At 42.5% G+C, this 20,239-nt stretch overlaps 1 protein-coding gene across 3 annotated transcripts; it reads right to left on the reverse strand.

Annotated features, from left to right (window-relative positions):
* Positions 1–5,498: 5,498 nt before the first annotated feature.
* RFXANK (regulatory factor X associated ankyrin containing protein) lies at positions 5,499–20,114 on the reverse strand. 3 transcript variants are annotated; one of them, XM_088478424.1, is made up of 10 exons: positions 19,985–20,114; positions 19,195–19,336; positions 18,047–18,175; positions 17,029–17,109; positions 15,350–15,415; positions 15,165–15,265; positions 13,617–13,742; positions 12,776–12,842; positions 10,897–10,977; positions 5,499–7,876 (listed from the first exon to the last, which is right to left on the reverse strand). In XM_088478424.1, exons 3-10 carry the CDS (start codon positions 18,171–18,173, stop codon positions 7,824–7,826), a joined length of 702 nt encoding a protein of 233 aa, XP_088334550.1. In that variant the 5' UTR covers positions 18,174–18,175; positions 19,195–19,336; positions 19,985–20,114; the 3' UTR covers positions 5,499–7,823. The 3 variants fall into 3 exon arrangements, with proteins under 3 accessions (XP_088334550.1, XP_088334549.1, XP_088334551.1); XM_088478423.1 differs by lacking the exon at positions 19,195–19,336; XM_088478425.1 differs by lacking the exons at positions 19,195–19,336; positions 19,985–20,114 and adding an exon at positions 19,857–19,889.
* Between the last annotated feature and the right edge of the window lie 125 nt (positions 20,115–20,239).

Raw genomic sequence — 20,239 nt, forward strand, 5'->3', positions numbered from 1 at the left:
TCATTCAGTTCTAGCTGCTTTGTCCCCAGACACACCACAAGTTCCGCCAGTGAATTCTCCACAGTTCCGTTCCGAAGTTTCAATTACCCCTACAGATGAAACATTTTCTGTGCAAACTAGTGAACCTCTCAAGTGTCCTCTGGTTCCCCAATTTTCTGATATTCGTGACCCTGAACCTTTCAAGAGTTTCTACTGGCTTCTAGAACAACTACAAAATCTCCGTCCCAAAATTTTTCAAGTTATTTCCAAGCTTTCTAGTGCTACTCCTGACTTGTCTAACAGCTTTTCCAAGCAAACTAAAGTAAAGCATCAAAGTTACCTGCGCCCTAAACTTACTGAGGTTGAACGTCAGCGACGCCGGGAACTGCATCTGTGTTTATATTGCGGTTATGACGATCACTTTCTTAAGGACTGTACTCTGCGCCCACTGAGAAGTGGGGACAAGTGTGTGACTCCTAATGTCTGCGTTTTCAGTTCTCCCCATCATCCATCAGTGATTCCCGTTTCTTCAGTTACAGATAAGGAGGTGATGTCCACTAAGCAAAAGAAAGTTCAAGTTTTCGATTGGGGCCCTGCTACAAGATGCTTCAACCCTCGTCTAAGAAATATTGGGAGGATATTTCAACCTTCTAAAGTCAGGGACACTACTCATTCCATTTCTACTGGTCACGGCCCGGATTCCATTTCCATCGGTCCCAGTCCGGATTCTGTTTTTCCCAATACGGGACTCCAGTCAGTAGCCCCAGGAGGGGTCTCAACTTCCTTACCCCGAGTGGAGGTCCCAAGTCTCGCACCCCAGGAGGGGGTCCCAAGTCTCGCACCCCAGGAGGGGGTCTCAAGTTCCACGCCCCAGAAGGGGGCCTTCATTTCAAGTTTCATGCCCCAGGAGGGGGTTTCAAATCTCTCACCCCAGAAGGGGGTTACAAGTGTTGTACCCCAAGAGGGGGCTTTCATTTCAAGTTTCACGTCCCAGGGAGGGGTCTTCATTTCGAGTTTCATGCCCCAGGAGGGGGCCTTCATTTCGAGTTTCATGCCTCAAGGGGAGGCCTTCGTTTCGAGTGTTATGCCCCAGGAGCGGACCGTAATTTCAAGTGTTACTCCCCAAGAAAGGGTTTCAAGTTCCATACCTCAAGAGAGGGTTCTGAGCCACTCACCCCAGGAGGAAGTCTGTGTTCTTGCATCCCAAAAGGGGGTTTCATATTGCGTACCCCGAAAGGAAAAGCCAAGTCAGCTTCCCCAGAAGGGGGTTTTAGGTCCCATACTCCAACAGGGAGTGTCAAGTTCTGTACTCCAGGAGGGGGCCTTGAGTCTCTCACCCCAAAATAAAGTTTCAAATCTTGTTTCCCAGGAAGGGGCCTCAAATGCTATCCCCCAGGAGGGTGTTTCTAGTGTTATACCCCAAGAAGGGATTTCAAGTGTCACTCCCCAAGAGGAAATCCTCATTTCAAGTTCTTTACCCCAGGAGGGGGTTTCAAGCCTCTTACCCAGAGAGAGGGTTCCTAGTGTCCTTCCCCTAGAGGGGACTTCAAGTGTTTCACCCCAGGATGGGGTTCCCAGTGTAATACCCCAGGAGGGGATTTTCAGTGTTACGTTTCAAGGGAAAGTTCTTGTTTCAAGTTCTTCACCCCAGGACAAGGGTCCAAGTATCCTACCCCAGGATGGGGTTTCCAGTGTTATACCCCAGGAGGGGATTTCAAGTGTTACGTTTCAAGAGAAAGTCCTTATTTCAAGTTCTTCACCCCAGGAGGGGGTTTCAAGCCTCGCACCCCAAGAGGGGGTTTCAGTTTCCTCAGCCCAGGAGGGGATTTCAAGTGTCTCACCCCAGGATGGGGTTCCCAGTGTTGTGCCCCAAGGGGGAATTTCAAGTGTTATTCTCCAAGATGGGACCTCAAGTGTCTCACCCCAGGATGGGGTTCCAAGTGTTATACCTCAAGATGGGATTCCCAGTGTTATACCCCAGGAGGGGATTTCAAGTGCCTCATCCCAAGATGGGATTCCCAGTGTTAAACCCCAGGAGGGGAATTCAAGTGCCTCATCCCAAGATGGGGTTCCCAGTGTTATACCCCAGGAGGGAAATTCAAGTGTCTCACCCCAGGATGGGGTTCCCAGTGTAATGCCCCAAGATGGGGTTCGTGGTGCTATTCCTCTGGAGGGGACTTCAAGTGTCTTACCCCAGGATGGGATTCCTAGTGCCATCCCCCAGGGGGGATATCGAGTATTACATTTCCGAAGAGTTCAAGTGTTTTACCCCAAGAGGGGGTCTCAAGTCTTGTACCCCAAGAACAAGGGTTTCCAAGTTTTACTCCCCAAGATGGGGGGTCAAGCATCATACCTCCAGAGGAGGTTTCTAGTTATGTACCCTGGCAGGGGGTATCAAGTCTCATAGTCCAGGGGAAAGTCTCAAGTTTTACATCTCAAAAAAGGATTTCAAAATCTGTATCCCAAGGAAAGATCTCCGGTTCTTTACTCAAGGAGGAATCTTCTAGTCAAAGTCAAATGTTTTAGTGCCCCATCAGTTAAGAGGTTCACAAAATGACGCTACCACTATATCTATGGGTATCCCTCAGGATCCATCTGATGTTTCTAGGCCCATTCTTTTTGATGGAGATATAACGCAGTATTATGCCTTGGTGGATCATTTCATCGCTATTATGAAATCCTCGCCATGGTCTGAAATCAAGCCTACTAATGTAGTAAAATTTATTATTTCATCTTTCCGAGGTAAAGCTTGGGACTGGGTTGAGCCTATTTATGATTCAAAGGATCCGATGCTGTCAGATTTAGTAGCCTTTACTGCGGCAGTCATTAAAGAATTTGGTCCAACTTATCCTTACAGTTCTCTCGAGGATACTCATCTCAACAAAGTCTCCAGTTCTGGGGTACCACCCTCTGCTATTAAGCTCAGATGCATTTCTTTGAGTCCTTCTCAAAAAGATCCAGTACAAAAACAACCTGTCCAGAAGGATAAGACTAAAGGAGGCATAAGGATGATGAATTATAACACAGATTCTGACTATGATCTTGAGTACGATGAAAAAACAATTGCGGTAGTTACCATGAATGACACTTTGCAACTTAAGTCTTCTTCAAGTCGTTCGAAAAAGTCTCGGAAAAAGAAGAAGAATCGATGACTTCCTGGTGACCAACCTTTCTTGGACCAAGTTGACTATTTCGTCCAATTATTAGTCTCAGAATCCATCTGGTATTGGGAACCTTGTTCTTCTAAATTTTCCAGTTCTTATTGTATCTTCAATCAAGATTTTCAAGTTTCCTGTGTTTTTCAAATATATTTTTTGTGTCTTTCTTAGGAGTTCCAGTTGAGCCTTTATGGGTGTTCGGTGCCCACCCTAAAAGGAGGGGGTACTGTCAGGGTTCAGCCTAGGATCGGCCTTTCTCACCTCCTTGCCGGCTTCCCCTGACTTCCTTGCGGTCAGACGTCTGGTGCAGTGATGGATGTGGGCTGAGTATTCTGCCTTAGGTGCTTTTTGCGAGCTTCCATGGTCGGCTGTGTATGCTGGGGATCGGAGTTCCCATCATGGGCGCCGCCATGACAGTTCCTCTCATGTGACAGTACTCCTAACCTATGGTAGCATGATTTCAGTCAGCTGATGCTGTGCTCCAGTAATCTGCTACCCCTGGGTATAAATCCGCCTCCAGAACTCCAGGAAGACGCTGTTCAACTTCGTTATTGCAAGTGCCTGTGTTACTCCCACTGTTGCTTTGTGCTAAATCCTTCACCGTCCTCCACAGAGGATCACTTTCACCGGATTGTGAAAACTAGTTTATAGACTTCAGGTTTAAGATGGGTCTGACTGAACCATCCAGCTTGGGCATCACACAAAGGTCTGAGTAAAGCCCCATACCACGTTGATGCACTGGAACCGGAACAAGCACAGTTGATTGTTGCAGAGACTGGACAGCCTCTTGCGGAATGGGTATGCCGGGCGCCGGTCTCCCGGCGTCGGGGAAATGCGGGCGTCTATTTCGGAGAGGTGCACATGCGGATCATATGCATCCTGGAACCAGCCATATTTGAGGCTGAAACAGCATATGCACCATCCACCATAGCCGCTCAGATGCTCCACCTTGAAGACTTGCAGTTCCCCTGTTTTTGGCAAAAATGTTGCTTTCCCCAGATGGAACATAGTTGCATGTATGTTCCAAAGAACCAAATGAAAAAAAACTAAGTACAGTTTCCTGGCTATCTTTAGCTTAGACAGAAAGGAAGGTGCTGATATTATATCTGGTGTGACTTATTTACTGTCTATCCTTGCCATGACCCAGGGATCAGCCCATTAATAATGGGAGAAAAGAGAAGGAAAATGTGGCTATTCCAGAGCACCCCAAACTCTGCCATTGCAGTTAAGCTTTTAAGGATATCCATGCTTCAGTCAATTTGACAGAGGTACTAGTTAAGTCACATGCACTCATGCATGGATATCCTTAAAACCTGCACTGTAATGGCGGAGTTTGGGAATCTCTGGGCTAATCCAATGAAAATGCTAAATAGCTCTCATCAACGTTTCAGAAACTTAAGGAGCCTACACACCAGACGACTCGCAATAGATGCAATGTCGTCAACAATTTCCCTTGAAGTCCCCCGGCACTCCTGGACAAACGATATCTTGCATACACTGTGCAATCTGACAAACGATCTGACCAACGACGTTAATCTCGTTAAGGAGATTGCTAGATCTTACTGCATGTAGGTAAGATCTGAGGATATGACAACCCATGGGACCGCGCATCAGGATCATTATCGTTTGTGGACACTGCATGATTTATCGTTCTGATGCGTCGGAATCGGCCAAATCATGCAAAATATCATCTACGGTGTACGCACCTTTACTGCTGAAAACTATTTCCTATTATTTGTTTATTGCTGGTTTCCTGTAACAGCCTCTCGTCTAGCAGCAACATAGTTAACCCTGCCTCTTAGAAACAAGAGAAATTAGGATTTATCCTGCTTATTCAGATCATGAGCTCGGCGATACCAGAAGCTATCCTATAAGGGTTAACCGGTTGTACTGCAGTTCCGTATTTACAAAAGTTAATTCAATTGTAAACCTGTATTTTTAACAGATTCCAATTTGGTAGTTATTTCTTACAAATTGTAAACAACAACAGTGTAAAAAAATCAATTACTTTATTTTTAAAGGTTAAAATTATTATTAATAAGGAGACAAAAGGTAAATCCAGTTATTCTTTTTTTCTTTTCCATTATACATAAAAGCTAACATTAAGATCATTAAAAATCCCAGATTACCATGTAGTAATACAATCCATCTCAAAAAGTTGGCACCATGGTAAATTTACTTCAACCATTGAAGAACTCATAGGTCCAAATGTAATAGAGTGCAGAATACTGAAACTGCCAAGATTACGGCAAGCTAGCAGTCAAATTTAAAGTGGTAATGTTTAGTAAGGCAAAACCTGGTAGATTTTGACTTAGCAGTCAAATTTAAAGCAATGTCTAGTAAGTCAAAATCTACCAGGTTTTGCCTTACTAAACATTACCACTTTAAATTTGACTGCTATCTTGGCAGTTTCAGAATCTCACACCCTACTACATTCGGCCCAGAGAAGGGACACCATAAAATATAAGGTAACCATCTTGACCTTATGACAAACCAAAGGTAGAGCAGATTATTTACAAGTGGAGGTAGAAAACCACAATATTGTCAATGAATACAGAAGTCTCTCCTTCATATATCAAGGGGAACATGTTCCATAGAAAATATCTTCCATCGGAATATTATTTCTTCATGCATATGCCATCTTACTGAATAACAGCGCAAAAGCATATACTGTATGTACAAGCAGTCAGGTGCTTTGGTGCATACACACGGTCCGATATGTCAGATGAACGACTTGCAAACGATTGAACGATTTGTGACTGCATTAAAATGAATGGAAATCGTCCAAAACTGACTGCAAACACATCAGATGTCAGATATAATTATCTGACAAACGGGAATGCGCATTGTTCATCGTTGCAAACATGTCAGATATGAACGAATTCTAAAATAGTTATCGTTCAGATCTGAAGAAAAAATCTGACCGTGTGCATGCACCATTACATTTGAGCAGCCTCTGGCAAGTATTTGATTGTTTGCAATCATTTTTAGCACATTGCTTAGTTTAAAGGAGCGTACACACTAGACGATATGCTCCCTGAGCGATATCATCTAGTGTGTCCCCGGCATGATGTGCTCAATGTCGTTCATGACATTGAGCACACCCGCTGAACAGTATCACTAACGATATCGTTCAGCGCCGGGCTCTCTCCCCCATTCCCCAACATGCAGCAACCTGACGACATAGTCAGGTTGGCCTGCACGTTTACTCGATGAACGATAATGACGAACGACCAGCGGGAACACGCATCGTCGTTATCGTTCATCGTTTTGGTGTTAAAAATGGACGATAAAGTGGACGACTGAACGATAACGATATCGATCAGTCGTCCACTTTAATCGCCCAGTGTGTACGTATAGTTATAGTTTTACAGATTTACCAATTTCTGAAATTCTCACTTGTTTTTATGTTTAGGTCTAATAATATGCCAATGACCTGCTTTTGCAAACTAAAAAGCTCCACTTCTCCTTTACTGTAAATAATGCCCAAAATACAAACTTGTGCTGTGTTTACTGTTCAAAGCCCCAGTTTTAGTGCTTATAACTACAGACTGTCAATCTAGTTTACCCTGCTATATAGTGATCATTATGACAGAAATCAATACATGGTATTTAAAGGGGATTATTCAGTTAGTGCACAACACGGCTTAATGTTGCTTTTCCTGGTAAAATACAAATCATGTGAAGAGTACATTCAAATATTTTTAGGTAGATTTACATGAGCATTCTTCTAGTGGCTTTAATTATTAGCTGAGACTAGGTTAAGAACATACTAGCAAGTGCACAACCTAATGGCCATAGTGTCATTCATAACTGCACCCCTTAAGCTCCTCCCACATCATTAGGACAGGATGTCACACAGGTCAAAAAACTGCCTGTCAATACTTTTGTCAATGTCAAATAGTAGCGTTACGTTTTTTTTAAACATCATATTTAAAAGGTAAAAATATTTCAGTAAATAAAGGAATTGAATTAGTAACATTTGGCTATAAATGATAAGGCCGCATTTCCCAAATAAAAGGGTTATCTTTTTGAGGAAGGAATCATCAATCAGTAAGAAACTCACCCAATAATTTGATTACAACTGCTTGAGATTTAGTTATGTTGATGTCCCACCTACACAGGACTCATACTCTCTGTTTGGGCAAGACCTAATGCTGGCCATACACTAACGCGATTTCGGGCTGAATGCTCGATGTTAGAAGCGTCGTACAATGAATTGTGTGGAAATCGTGTAGTATTTAGGTAGGATACTATCCGATGTGCACTCCTGCCTCTGTTCTATCGTATCGTATGATCAGATGTGCAGCCCATATTATCTATTGTAATCGTATGCAGAAAGTGTGTGAAAAAAAGCACCAAATCGTGTGGCCGGGACTGGCAGGGAGTTCAAGGGAAAATGTACAATGAATCGCATCGTACTAGTGTATGGCCAGCATAACTTTCTCACCAACAGACTTTTTGACCTTGTAATTTATCATAAACCATTTGTTTTGATTAGCTTTTGAATATACGCCTCTCTGTAAGGAATGCTTGAATAAAAAGTCTTTCCATATACAAAGGGATAAGAGTAAAAAAAAAAATGAGGTGTTGCTTTAGCATCTAGCCTATGGTCCTTTAGAGATTCTAGTCATGACCTTACAGCAGTGTTCATCTGATAAACCCAATTTCTCCATCCACTGTGTGTCACGCTTTGTCCTGAAACAATTTCAGAATGTGATTTTCAATGACCTGTTGAACTGGAGAAAGTGAAAAAATACAGTTATTATAATAACAACAGGTAAAAATAGTTTCTGACTCCGAACTAGCGGTAAACTCCTAGCTGCGGTAAATTATTGTGGCTAATTACCTCGCCCAGGGCTATCCAATTAGCCCCGAAGCCGGCACTTATCAGGGATTTTGTTTCACCTGCCTCAGACAGGTAAAACCAAATCCCTTATAGGAAGCTGTTTTTCTCCCAATCGCGGCAGAGAAAATACATAGATCCACTACTTTTCGCGGATCCTATATATTTTCGTGAGAAAAACAAAAAATTTTCGGGCGTAATAAACAGGGTTTAATTGGATAGCACGAAATAAAAAATGTTTTTTTATGCCCGAAAATTTTTCTGAGCAAATTGGATACCCCCCTTATTAGCCTGAATGCATTAAAACTTCCAACCCATTTTAATGAATTGCCCTTTTTAGGCATGCTTTGTTTAGGGTAATTGTTAAAAGCCAAGCCAGAGAGTGACTATTTATCTCCCATTAGAATTTATGTAGACACTGGGTTCCTCTCACATGAGTGTTTTAGCTGATCTATACAGAGAATAGTGATCGTTGCAAGACAGGATAAAATTAGCTGCAAAATACCTGTACTAAATTAGCCTTAGGCTAGTGTCACATAGGGCTAGAAAATGCTAACATTTCTCGGCCATTATAAACTATGTTGATCATGGATTTTTCTTAGATAAGCTATTTTGCAGCTCCACGGGAGCTAGAAAGGCAGAGATAATATTACCTGGAGAACACTAGAAAAAATATGTTTTGGAGCTATTCTTATTCACTGCATTTCCATAACATGGAGATTTACATCTTCAGCTTCCAAAAATATAAATGACCGCTCTCCTGCAAGTTACAATGAAGCACAGTGGTCACAAGATGTTCTTCTTTGTAGACAGCAGCTTGTGTCCAGGGGCGGATTGGGCCGCTGGGAAAGTTCCCTCTGGGCCGGCCCCATAAACCCCTTTTCTGAGCTGGCCGACACTGCCGGCAGGGCTGGGCAGGTACTGACTGTGGGCTTCCATGCTTCTGGGATTTGCGTTCCGCTATGGATCGCAAACCGGAAGCTCCCACCTCCATCATCAATCTGCAGTGTCCCCTCCCTCCCTCAGCCGCCCGCCATCAGCCTCCCTATCTCTGTGGCATGGTCGGATCCGGGCCGGACCATCCTATTTCATGGGGCTGCGGAAGATGACGTGGACCACACAGGGAGGTCGGTGGGGTCGGGTGTGTGCAGCTCTGCTTGGGACGGAGTAGGAGCTGGAAGAGCGGGACAAAGTGGCAGGGGCTTTCCCAACATACTCTGGCTGTCAGCGCTGAGAGAGGGACGGCAGTCGGGACCCATGAGCTGCGGTGAGCTGAGCCTGGAATGTGGAGGCAATTCTTGTTCAGCTTCTTCCGCTTCCATCCTGCCCCTTATTCCCACCACTACAGCCACCCTGCTCCACACTACTGCTCCCATCATGCCCCTTCCACTATTACTCCTTGCTCTGAACAACTACACCCAGCCTGCCCCACACTACTACTCCAGGCCTGCCCCTGCTCTGCCATTACTACTACTCCCATCCTGCCCCCTGATCCGCACTATTACTACTCCCATCCTGCCCCTGATCTGCACTACTACTTCAACTCTGCCCCCACTTTCCACTACTACTCCCATCCTGCCCCTGATCCGCACTACTGCTACTCCCATCTTGCCCCTGATCTGCACTACTACTACGTCAAACCAAACCCCTGCTTCCCACTACTACTATCCCCATGCTGCCCCCACTTCCTACTACTACTCCCTTCCTGGCACTGATCTGCACTACTACTACTACTACTACTATTTTAAACCAACCACCTGCTTCAATTACCACTACTCTCATCCTGCCCCCACTTCTTACTGCTACACCCATCCTGTCCCCTGTAGGGACGTACACTACTTTTGTTATGGAGGCCAATGTGTTTTTATTTTTTTTCCCTCCAGGGGTCAATGTGTTTTTTTTTTGTTTGTTTTTTTTACCTGTCGGGGGTCAATGTGTTTGTTTTTCCAGTGGAGACCAATGTGTTTAATTTTTTTTCTGTGTGGGCTGATGTGTTTTTTTTTCTTGTGGGGGTTAATGTGTTTTTTTCCTGTGGATGCGAATGTGTTTTTTTTTTTCTGTCGGGTATCAATGTTTGTATTTTTTTTTCCTGTGGGGATCAATGTGTTTTATTGTTATCTTTTTGTGGAGGCCAATGTGTTTTTATTTACATTTTTTCCTGTAGGGCTCAATGTGTCTGTTTTTGTTTTTTTCTGTGGGGGCTAGTGTGTTTTGTTCCTTTTCCTTGTCGGGGTTCAGTGTGTTTGTTTTTTTGTAGGGGCCAAACTGTGTTTTTTTTTCCTGTGAGGACCAATGTGTTTTATGTTTTTCTTATGCATTGTTTTTCATCTGTGCATGTGTCTGAGTTGCAGTGCGGTTTCAGTCGCATGCACCAAGAAGTGTATTAGAAATGTGTTCTAATACACTTCTTGTTCCTAGATGGTTACAGGGGGTTGGCTATAGAGATGCTGAATTGCTCACATTGGAGGCCATGCTCAGATGGATGATCTGCACCTAGCATAGGGCTGATGAAAGTTCCAATGGTGCAACCGATGGTGACATCTAAACATGCAGAAAGCATGATTGCAGCGTCTTTAGACACGGACAGTGGGGGTCTCAGTCCTTGCATATTCGGACGCAGGGCTGTACACCAGGGAAGGGCATTGTAGGCTCATTAGCCTAAAGCCACAGACGCAACTGCAGCAAAAGATGCAAAGACGACTGCAACTGTGTCCAACTCAGAATCAGGCCCTATGAGAAGGGATCCCGCCCCCGTTGACAGACCTCCCCTCCTTAACAAACCCCGCCCCCATTAGGGCTGCTTCCATAAATTTCCCGGGCTGGTTTTCTGTCCCAATCCGCCCCTGCTTGTGTCCACCGCCATACTGAAACAATGTTGCCCTAAACGCAAACTTTACGGTCCGCTGTATATACCTTTTTTATGACCCAGTGCCACAGCGAGATCCATTGGGGTGTATCCAGAATCTGCCTCCATGGTTAAATCAGCACCTCGCTCTGTAGGCACACAAGGTACAATTACTGTAATGCACAAGCTTATATATTTATTGGTTAATAGGTTCAGATGCAAGTATAGCTCAGTGATATTGTAAGGCATAGTGTGTTGCTGACCATTTACTGGTATAATCTGAACTCTACCATCACACAGGCTAGAATCTCTACTCTTGTTGACAAGGATTTAACATATAACTCTCATAAGTGATCCTAAAGGGGGTATCCACTTAACGATTTAACCAAGCGATTGCACGATAACGACGTCATTATCGGGCAATCGCTTGCAAATCGTGCATGCATCGGGCATGTTTTGGTCGGAAGCGACCAGCGATGCGCATGCCCACTGGTCACTTCCGACATCGCCCGTACATGCTGGTCAACCTGTCGTTCTCGTCTGGTTGAGCTTGCGACTCTTGTATTATGTAAGAATCACTTTCAATATAAAGATAGATTCTATTTGCAAACGTCAGGAACGGCTATGGGTTCGAACTTAGCTCCTTCGTATGCCAACCATGTCGTTCAGTTGCTATTTTGCGGTGCAAGTCGCTTTAGAAAGAATTGTGCGGGGATGAGTGATGTGCCTGGACTGAACGAGTGAACGTTCAGTCTAGGCACATCACTAGATATACAAACGAGAGCACGATTGCAATTTCGTAATCATGCTCTCGTTTATATATCTATAAGTGGATACCCGCCTTAAGGTTTGCTTCTATACTGCTCCTTAGAACACCACATAATGATATTCAACTTTGAGTCAATCAACTAGTATGCTTCTCATAATATAACTTTTAATCTATCATTTAATCTATCATTGTAAAATTGGTCCCTGAACTAAATTAGGTCATCACACGTTTGCATGATGGTCTAATTGCAACTTTGGCATATGCACGTCAAACCTAACGTGCAGTGCGTGCCCCATGCTCCCACTGTGCACACCATGCTAGTTAGATGTGACATACATTTGTGTGCTGCACCAACAGGAGGGAAGAGGACCGAGAAGGGGGCGGGGAAGAGAGGGGCAAGGGGCTGAGAGGATTCCGCAGATAACATTTCCATTTATTTACTAATACACATATAAAACAATATACATTATTAAATTATATAGGGGGGGAATTCAATTCAACGCGCTATTTAATAGCGACGGGAGGGACTCCCGCAGCTATTCAATACACCTCGCTGTTTGTGCGCGCTAAGGATTTCCCCCTGGGGATGCGAAGAGAAATCCGAACAAAGTGCCTGGTGTGCGGCTGTTTTTCTACATAGCGCGGCGCTAACAGCCGCGCACCCGGCACTTTGGTCAGAGAATGCCGGTTACCGCGCCTTAACACCCTTGTTAAGGCGCGATGAACGCGATAACTGGCATTCTCCGACCACACGGCGCACTGAATTGAGTAGCTCCGGGAGCTCGCTGCCGGCGCTATTCAATTCTTGTTGAATTGAATCGCCCCCATTGATATAAAATATCAAAATCTTATAATATTTTATAAATGTTATTGGTTATAGGAAGCCTACTAGTTGACTGACTGAAAGCTGAATATAATTTTAATTTATTGATACTTTGGGTCAGCGCAGTAGAATAATCCATCGTTTTCTTTCTGTATCCTTGGCACGAATTCCTCCACTTGCAGCACATAAGAGTACCTTAGGTGATCTTACTTTTCAGCTCCTGAGAATTGTGTAAAGTGAGTGATTCACACAAATTTGCTACTTTTTACAATATACAAAAAGGGTGCTGTAACATATTTTTAATATGGCTGCCAAACACTGAACGTGTTCATATAAAAAGAAAATATTTAGGTACCTAGCAACACCTCCACACATTTCACATGATTCCCTCGCACTGCATACAGCAATGGCGTCCCTCCATTCTGTAACAAAATAGCATTTATATTGGAGGCTTATTTTACATGCAGATTTTTGTCAAAATATCACTGTATCCACAGCCTAAATACTGACCAATCCTAATAGATTCAAATAATACACTTCACCTTCAGTTACATGATGATCAGGAAATGCTTAGTTTTATATTCAAAGTAAGAGATTTATAATCATACACATGGAAATAAATAAATAGGTATTACATTAATTCTACAATTTCAGCTGTACCTGAAAGCAAACTTAATGATCTCTTTTAAACTTGGGAGTTTCTCTGCTGTTTATACTTAGAGCAGAGAAGTAATAATGGAAATACTGTCCAAGGATGTACTATTTTATACAAACTCTCTGCTTATGAGAGTTTCCAGATTTAGGCCCTCATTTACTAACGAGTTTTATCACCAAAACGAGTGATAAGTGTCACTGTGTATGATAATGGTGCTCCAGCCAATCAGCTCCCAACTGTCAACTGTTAGAAAAGTGACAGTTGGGAGCTGATTGGCTGGAGCACCATTATCATACACAGTGACACTTATCACTCGTTTTGGTGATAAAAGTTGTTAGTAAATGAGGGCGTTAATGCTATTTAAATGGGGAAACAACTGGACATACTTCATTGGGTCCATAATAAGCTCACGGGTTCTTACTGAGAAATTCTCAAAACAAAATCAACCTTTGGAGGCTGTTTTGACAACTAATGTGTTAAACCATCTCTTATTCAGTTATGTGCTATATATTTACCCTTGTAGTACTAACACTTATTTTACCCAATCATATATATTAATGTCCACTTTCTTGTTGAGGAGCAGAGTGACAATATCTGAATATCCTCCGGTGCTTGCTAGGGATAGTGCACTTTCTCGCTCTTTGGCCAGGACGTGCGGGTCAGCTCCCTGTGGACAAATAATGTCATCAATCTTTGTAGTGTAGACTGTGATTGTTATTTTTCATACAATGTAGTGGTTTCATAATCGCTCCAGCACTGCAATACATAGCTATAAATAATCTGTTGTTCCTAAAGGTGAATGTATATATTGTTAAATTATACAATGAACAAAAACAGAGCCATCAAAAGGTATTCCCTTACTTGGTACTCTTGGTAAATATATATGCTTCTTACATAGAATTAGCAAATATCCTATTGATTATTGCCATGGGAAATCTCCCACCTAACAACTGTTTACTTAGAATGGAACCGCTTGGTCCGTCCATATTAATTCAATGAAAACCCTACAATTGTTTTATTTTATGGTTTAAATATTTTAATCACTGTTATAAATCTTCTCTAATAAAGAGTTCACATCTGCATTGAGGGGATCAAATAGAGAGTTGAATGTATGACCATTTGCAGAGAGTATCTTCCTTGAATTGCCCTGAAAATCATTGCACACAAGTAGGGGATATGCAGAGTCATATGTACTACGTCTGCATCTATGCTTATGATCGAAGAGGCAGAACTGGGGTGTCGCAGGGCCGTCTCACGAAGTTCAGGGAAAGTGTACTTAGCCAATTGCGGGCTGTGCCGACATGGACATAAACTAAATTACAGGCTATGGTAGGTGTATCTTGTGCATCTAGTATAGGAGATGTGCAAGTACTCACTGAAGATGAGGAGTAGCAAAGCAGGTCCATGTGCTACAGCAGATGCCTACAGATCTACATATGGGTGAATATATAGTTTTTTTTCCACACATGATTCTTTTTGAATACTGCGCTCCTGGTTTACTTCCACCTCTGTATCAGCCCCTGGCATTCATGCTTACATCATTTAAAAAATGGTCCCTAAACACTGTCAAATTGCCTCACCTTAGACAGAAACGGCACCTTCCACTCTCTTTGCCACTAGGCACATGATAAAACTGTCGTACCGTATGAAACGCATTACCGCTTCCATGCATAACCCACCTGGACACTTTGGCCACCTGGGTGGGACTACACATTTTGAGGCCATAACCCCACTATCTACTGTTTAACTTTAAATAAGAATGCCCCTTTAATAGTTCTACGGTACAGCGGCATAATATCGTCCCCTCCCACTTTGAGTTATGAATTGGGCACATCTCTGATTTCTTTCAATATACATGATCTGTGTTTAGGTAATATTATGGTTTCATTCTCTTCCGGTTATAGCTCAGTTTGTTGCTTGTGCTCTGATTAGTTTGTTTACTATTCTGGGGTTTTTCTCCCTTGGTTCAGATTTGACAATTAATGTTTCCTAGATTGTCTCATTATTAATTTTGTTCCGCTTGCTTGATAAATGATTTTCTAAAAAGATTCTTAAAAAAAAAAGAAAAAACAAAAGGTCCCTTATTTACCAATTCTAAGAGGTAACGAATGGTCTCTATCTCTCCAAAAGCAGCAGCCCACATTAGAGGAGTAAAGCCTCTCTCGTCTGGTCGGTTTAATAATGTCTCATCTGAGAGGAAAAAGTAATAGAATCAATCTGCCCCTCGTACCACAAACATGCATGTGACATTGGGATTAGATGAGAGTAATATACCTTTTTGAAGATATTCCTTTAGCTGAGTCAGCTCCCCCTGGGCTGCAAGCTGTTGTACAGACAGGGCTAAGGTGGGGTGAGAGAAGAAATCAGAGCTCAGAATCCCTCAGAAATGAACCTACCAGGACACTCCTAAGTTCAGCATGAGTGTAACTATATATATGACCTATCAAAGAAGACTGGAGAATTTGTAACCTGTAATTTCCTGACAATGTGTAAAAACAGCTTTCATTTGAAGTGAATAAAATGTGGTGAAGTGTACATATAGCTTTCATATTTCACATAAGTTGAGGATCTCCAAACAATGTACTATTGTGGGGAAACATATTAAAAACAAAAAACATCATATTGATGGAAAACCATGAACTTGGAATGAAAAAGCCCCTATCTGTAGCTAAAACTGGAGTTTACTACTTGCTGCAAATATAGGGCTTACTATATAGGTCTTGCTGTCAACGGTAATTGTTGTATTTCTCAGCTCATAGATATGCAGCTGGCCACCGGTGTTACTGCTCAATCATAACACAGATTTCAATTAGCATTGTATGCCATTATAGCCCATACTCATAAGATTATAAATAGAAAAGCATGTACAGGTTGAGTCTCCCATATCCAAATATTCCGAAATACGGAATAATCTTGGCATGACTCAGATAATGAAACCTTTGATTTTTGATGGTTCAATGTACACAAACTTTGTCTAAGACACAAATTATTAAATATATTGTATAAAATTACCTTCAGGCTGTGTGTATAGGGTGTATATGAGACATAAATTTATTTCATTTCTGTACACAAAGTTTGCTTGAGCCACAAAATTACTGCATAAAATGACCTGCAGGCTGGGTGTATATTATACATAAATAAATTCTGTGGGGATATTGGTGTCCCATTCCCAAGATATTTCATTATGGTATGCAATTATTCCAAAATACAGATTATTCCGTTATCCAAAAGACCCCTGGTCCCAAGCATTTTGGATATGGGAGACTCAACCTGTACAACAATATGCGGTGGAGCGGTTAATAAAAAAAATTAAAAAAAAGGCTGCATCCTCAATGCTGGAGTTTACAGATTGAATCCAAAAAACAAGAGGCTGTAGACCTCAACATAGTGATATACAGTACACCTAGAGCACAGCTGAGGTTATAGTTAAGGTACTCCCCTAACTAAAGACTGCGCAGTACCAGGCAGTGAGAAATAAAGAGCACAGTATATTACCACTACTGAGTGGCAGGACTGTGTTTACAAAGAATCCTGTATAACACAGAAAATACATTGTACAGTACAGGAAGTGTTAAACAATACATAGATTACTGATACATAGTGCAAATATCACTTAACTACGTAGTTTCTGTAGGGTTGCTGTGGAATATGGAAGTGGGATAATAGTTAAGTGAGGTAATGCTATATGCTAAAAGCTAAAATTATATGAACCCACATGCCTGTTCTGACAACACAGTTTTCATTTCTATCAAGAAATCTGATGCAGACGTACCAGCAACATAAATCTTGCAATACTTCTTCTTGTAATATTGTTTGTATATATTTTCTGGGACTTCGCTGACATTGGACCACAGTGGGTAATTCTGAGTAATTGCAAAACTGCACCGTTACAAGAAATATTATAAACATTAACTGTAGGATAAGTAAGCATTACATCTAACCCATGTACTCACAGTCAAGTGTTGCAGGCAATACAGATACCATGTTTCCCCGCTGCCGGTTTGTTAGAGTAGTGGAGTATTTCAAAGGGCCAACTGTATGGAAGGAAGAGAGTTTCAGAAGGTTTGCTCACACACACACACGTACAAGATCCGAGCCATAAATCTATCAGGAACAGTAACAGACATAGCAATGTTGTTCCCACCTATTATGTAGTGTAACTTTGCTCATGCATTTATCACCATAACTCCAACATCTATCTCACAAGTCCTTAACATTCTTTAGATTTTCAAGGTTTCTTAGCTGATGTAGGTTAAAGACCAAACCATTAAGTCCCTTAGAGCAAATGAAGGTGAAGTACATTTTGTTGTTTCGGTGTAATCGCCTCCGTCGTGCGCACTTGGGCACCATCGACCCGCTTGCGAGCGGGTCTGAATCAGGCCCTCAGTGCCTTAGAAGGGGGTCACATGATTTTGATATAAGTGACTTACAACCAAGCAACCAATCATATGCCAGCTGTCTCAATGCTGAATGCCCTCTTCCGTTTTGAGGGCTCGATCCAATTAGGTGCGATGTGCCGTTGCAATGGCGTTAAAACGCCGGCAACGGCCAATCGCACCCTTCGCAGCCCGTCTCGCCACTGAATTCGCCTGACTTCGCTGCCCTATGGGGCAGCGAGCACTTTCAGGTGAATCCGGGCAGCCGTCAAGCACAGCCAGTGACGCGATGACTCGCAACACACGAGTACATAGCACCTACTTAGATTGAGCCCTTAAAATGAAAGAGTTCTCCTTGTAAAACTAAAACTTAAGTATGTACTGTCTGTAAGCAATACAGACTTCCCTCCACTGTCCTCATGATCCAACACAATAGTGCCTGGCAGTTGTCTTCTCACTTGCTTTTTCAGTATGTACATACCACACAGTTAATTTTTGATTTTAGGTTTTGTTTGTGAAACTCCACAATGATAAATGGCATCACAAACCTAACGTCAGCAAAATGACAAATGAGCTGGCTCCCTGGAATACTTACCGTTCAAATGAGTCACCTCTTCCTCCGTGTCTGAGCCACTATGGGTTGCAGGGTAAAGATGTAAGATAACAGTGGTCCCATCTTCCATGATGGAGCAGGCAGCAGTGTCTGCCACATTATCTGCCATTTCTAGTAACAAGAAAGAGATTTCACCATGCATATATTATACATTATAAACACCCTGTGAGTTTTAAAGCCATCAAAAAGTGACACTTAGCATTTGCATACATAATTTATATATTCCTTTATATTGGAGCAGGTAAAGAATGAGAACACAATAGCTGAGTCCAATTGTTTTGTGTTGCCTAATATCATAAACCAGGGGTTCTCAACCTCAGCACTCAAGTTTTCCCAACAGGTCATGTTTTGAGGATTTCTGCATGTGGGAGCAGGTGGCAAAATAGATTAACACACCTGGGCATGATTAAAGTAATCCACAAAACATAACCTGTTGGTGGTACTTGAGAACCTCAGTTGTAAACCATTATTGTTTGAATTTGCAACATACACATATGGCTAAAGTAATATTGGCCAATCTGAGCTCTAAAATTATCTACTTATAAAAGAAAAAAATTGGGACCAGATTTATCAAGCACATAGCAAATATGACAGTTTTCTATTATGAAAAGATTTGTGCTGTATAATTTGATAATATATGTGATAATTAGGTTTCCCTTAAATTTGGGACACATATCAATTGCACAGATTATGTGGCTGGCTGGCTTCATGTCTCCATTTTGGGTTGGGTACAGGATCCCAGTGGTCAGGATGCCAGCGGTCAGAATCCCGATGCCTAAAAGGTAAATAGCCTAAACCTAAGGTAGTGTCTAGATGCCCTTCACTGAGCGGACCTTTATCTAATCAGTTACTGTCCCACGTCATTCCCTACTATCCACGTGCGCATAGAGGAAGCAGTATAAACCGGTGGCGAGTGAAGAGAGCAAACGTGCCAGAAGCGTGGCGAGCCCGCTAAAGGGACAAATTTCTTCTTTTTTTGGCCTTTATGGGCATGGAACCGCACTTTCACCCTCACTCCTCGTCACTTCCAGGTTCTTCGGGTGAAGGGAAAATAAGTTCAACCCTAAACCTAACCCTCCCTCACCTTTCCTGCAGCCTCATCCTAACCCTCCCCCAACCCTAATACTTACCAACAAGATGCCAGCGGTCAGAATTCTGGCACCGGGATTCCGACTGCTGTCAGGAAACCGAGGCAGGTATTCGAAGCTCCGGTGTCCTCGACCGCCAGGATGGTCCCAACCATTTCACCTGGTTTCAAATCAGTCACAGAACCTATGTAATTCACATGTGTACCGTATTAAAAGGTATGATTTGGCAAGCCTAGCGACAATTAATCCCACTGCTGTAAATTAAAGGGATATTAGAAGTTACCTAAGAGTTATGTGACCATAGATTAGGCTTTTATACAGGGCACAGAGATGTGAGATGACTTAATAGCTGTACTAATTTACAAAAAGACAAAGGTAAAAAATAACAATGCTATTAACATTCCAGGCAATTAGAAAATTAACACCTACAATATCCCAATTATAAATGCTCAGTTACAGTAGGAGCTATTTGTAAATACATTCATGAGGAACTGTACCAAATGTATGCAGCTTCTAAACCTGTGGCTGCGGGATGGTGTTAGCTTTTAAGGTCCTATATATGGACATGCCAACTCTTTCCTAATTAAGTCACCCTGAGTATTCCCATACTGACACATTATTTGCAATTTCTGCTCAATTTTAAATCTACTTTACATACACTTTTTTTTTCTTTTTGCTTACACATACAGTGTTCATCCTTGTACCTATGAGCTTGCAATCTACCACCCTTTTGTACACTTTTTACATATCAGCCTTCTAATGCCAGCTCAATGCGCCTTGTAGGATCTACAGCTGCCCTGTCATGTACAGTGCATGCTCAGCAGCCACACACCCGTGCAATGAACCGGAAAGTACGTCTGGTCCGAGCTCTTGCAGGCGCAGATTCCCCCTGCTTCTCCAGCACTGCAGGGGTTACACACAGGCGGCCGGGTACCTGCGCTGCTGCTGCACAGCGTTCACACTTCCTGCAGCACGGGAGAAACTTGTTTTCTGATAGGACAGCAAAACACCGCTCTCGATTGGCGGATAGTAGCTCTTTTATGATTCGCCAATAAGTTGTATTGTTTGTTTGTATTACCACTGCCAG

This window comes from Taudactylus pleione, unplaced genomic scaffold, assembly GCF_031769625.1.
Source record: "Taudactylus pleione unplaced genomic scaffold, aTauple2 ptg000214l, whole genome shotgun sequence".
NCBI lineage: Eukaryota > Metazoa > Chordata > Amphibia > Anura > Myobatrachidae > Taudactylus > Taudactylus pleione.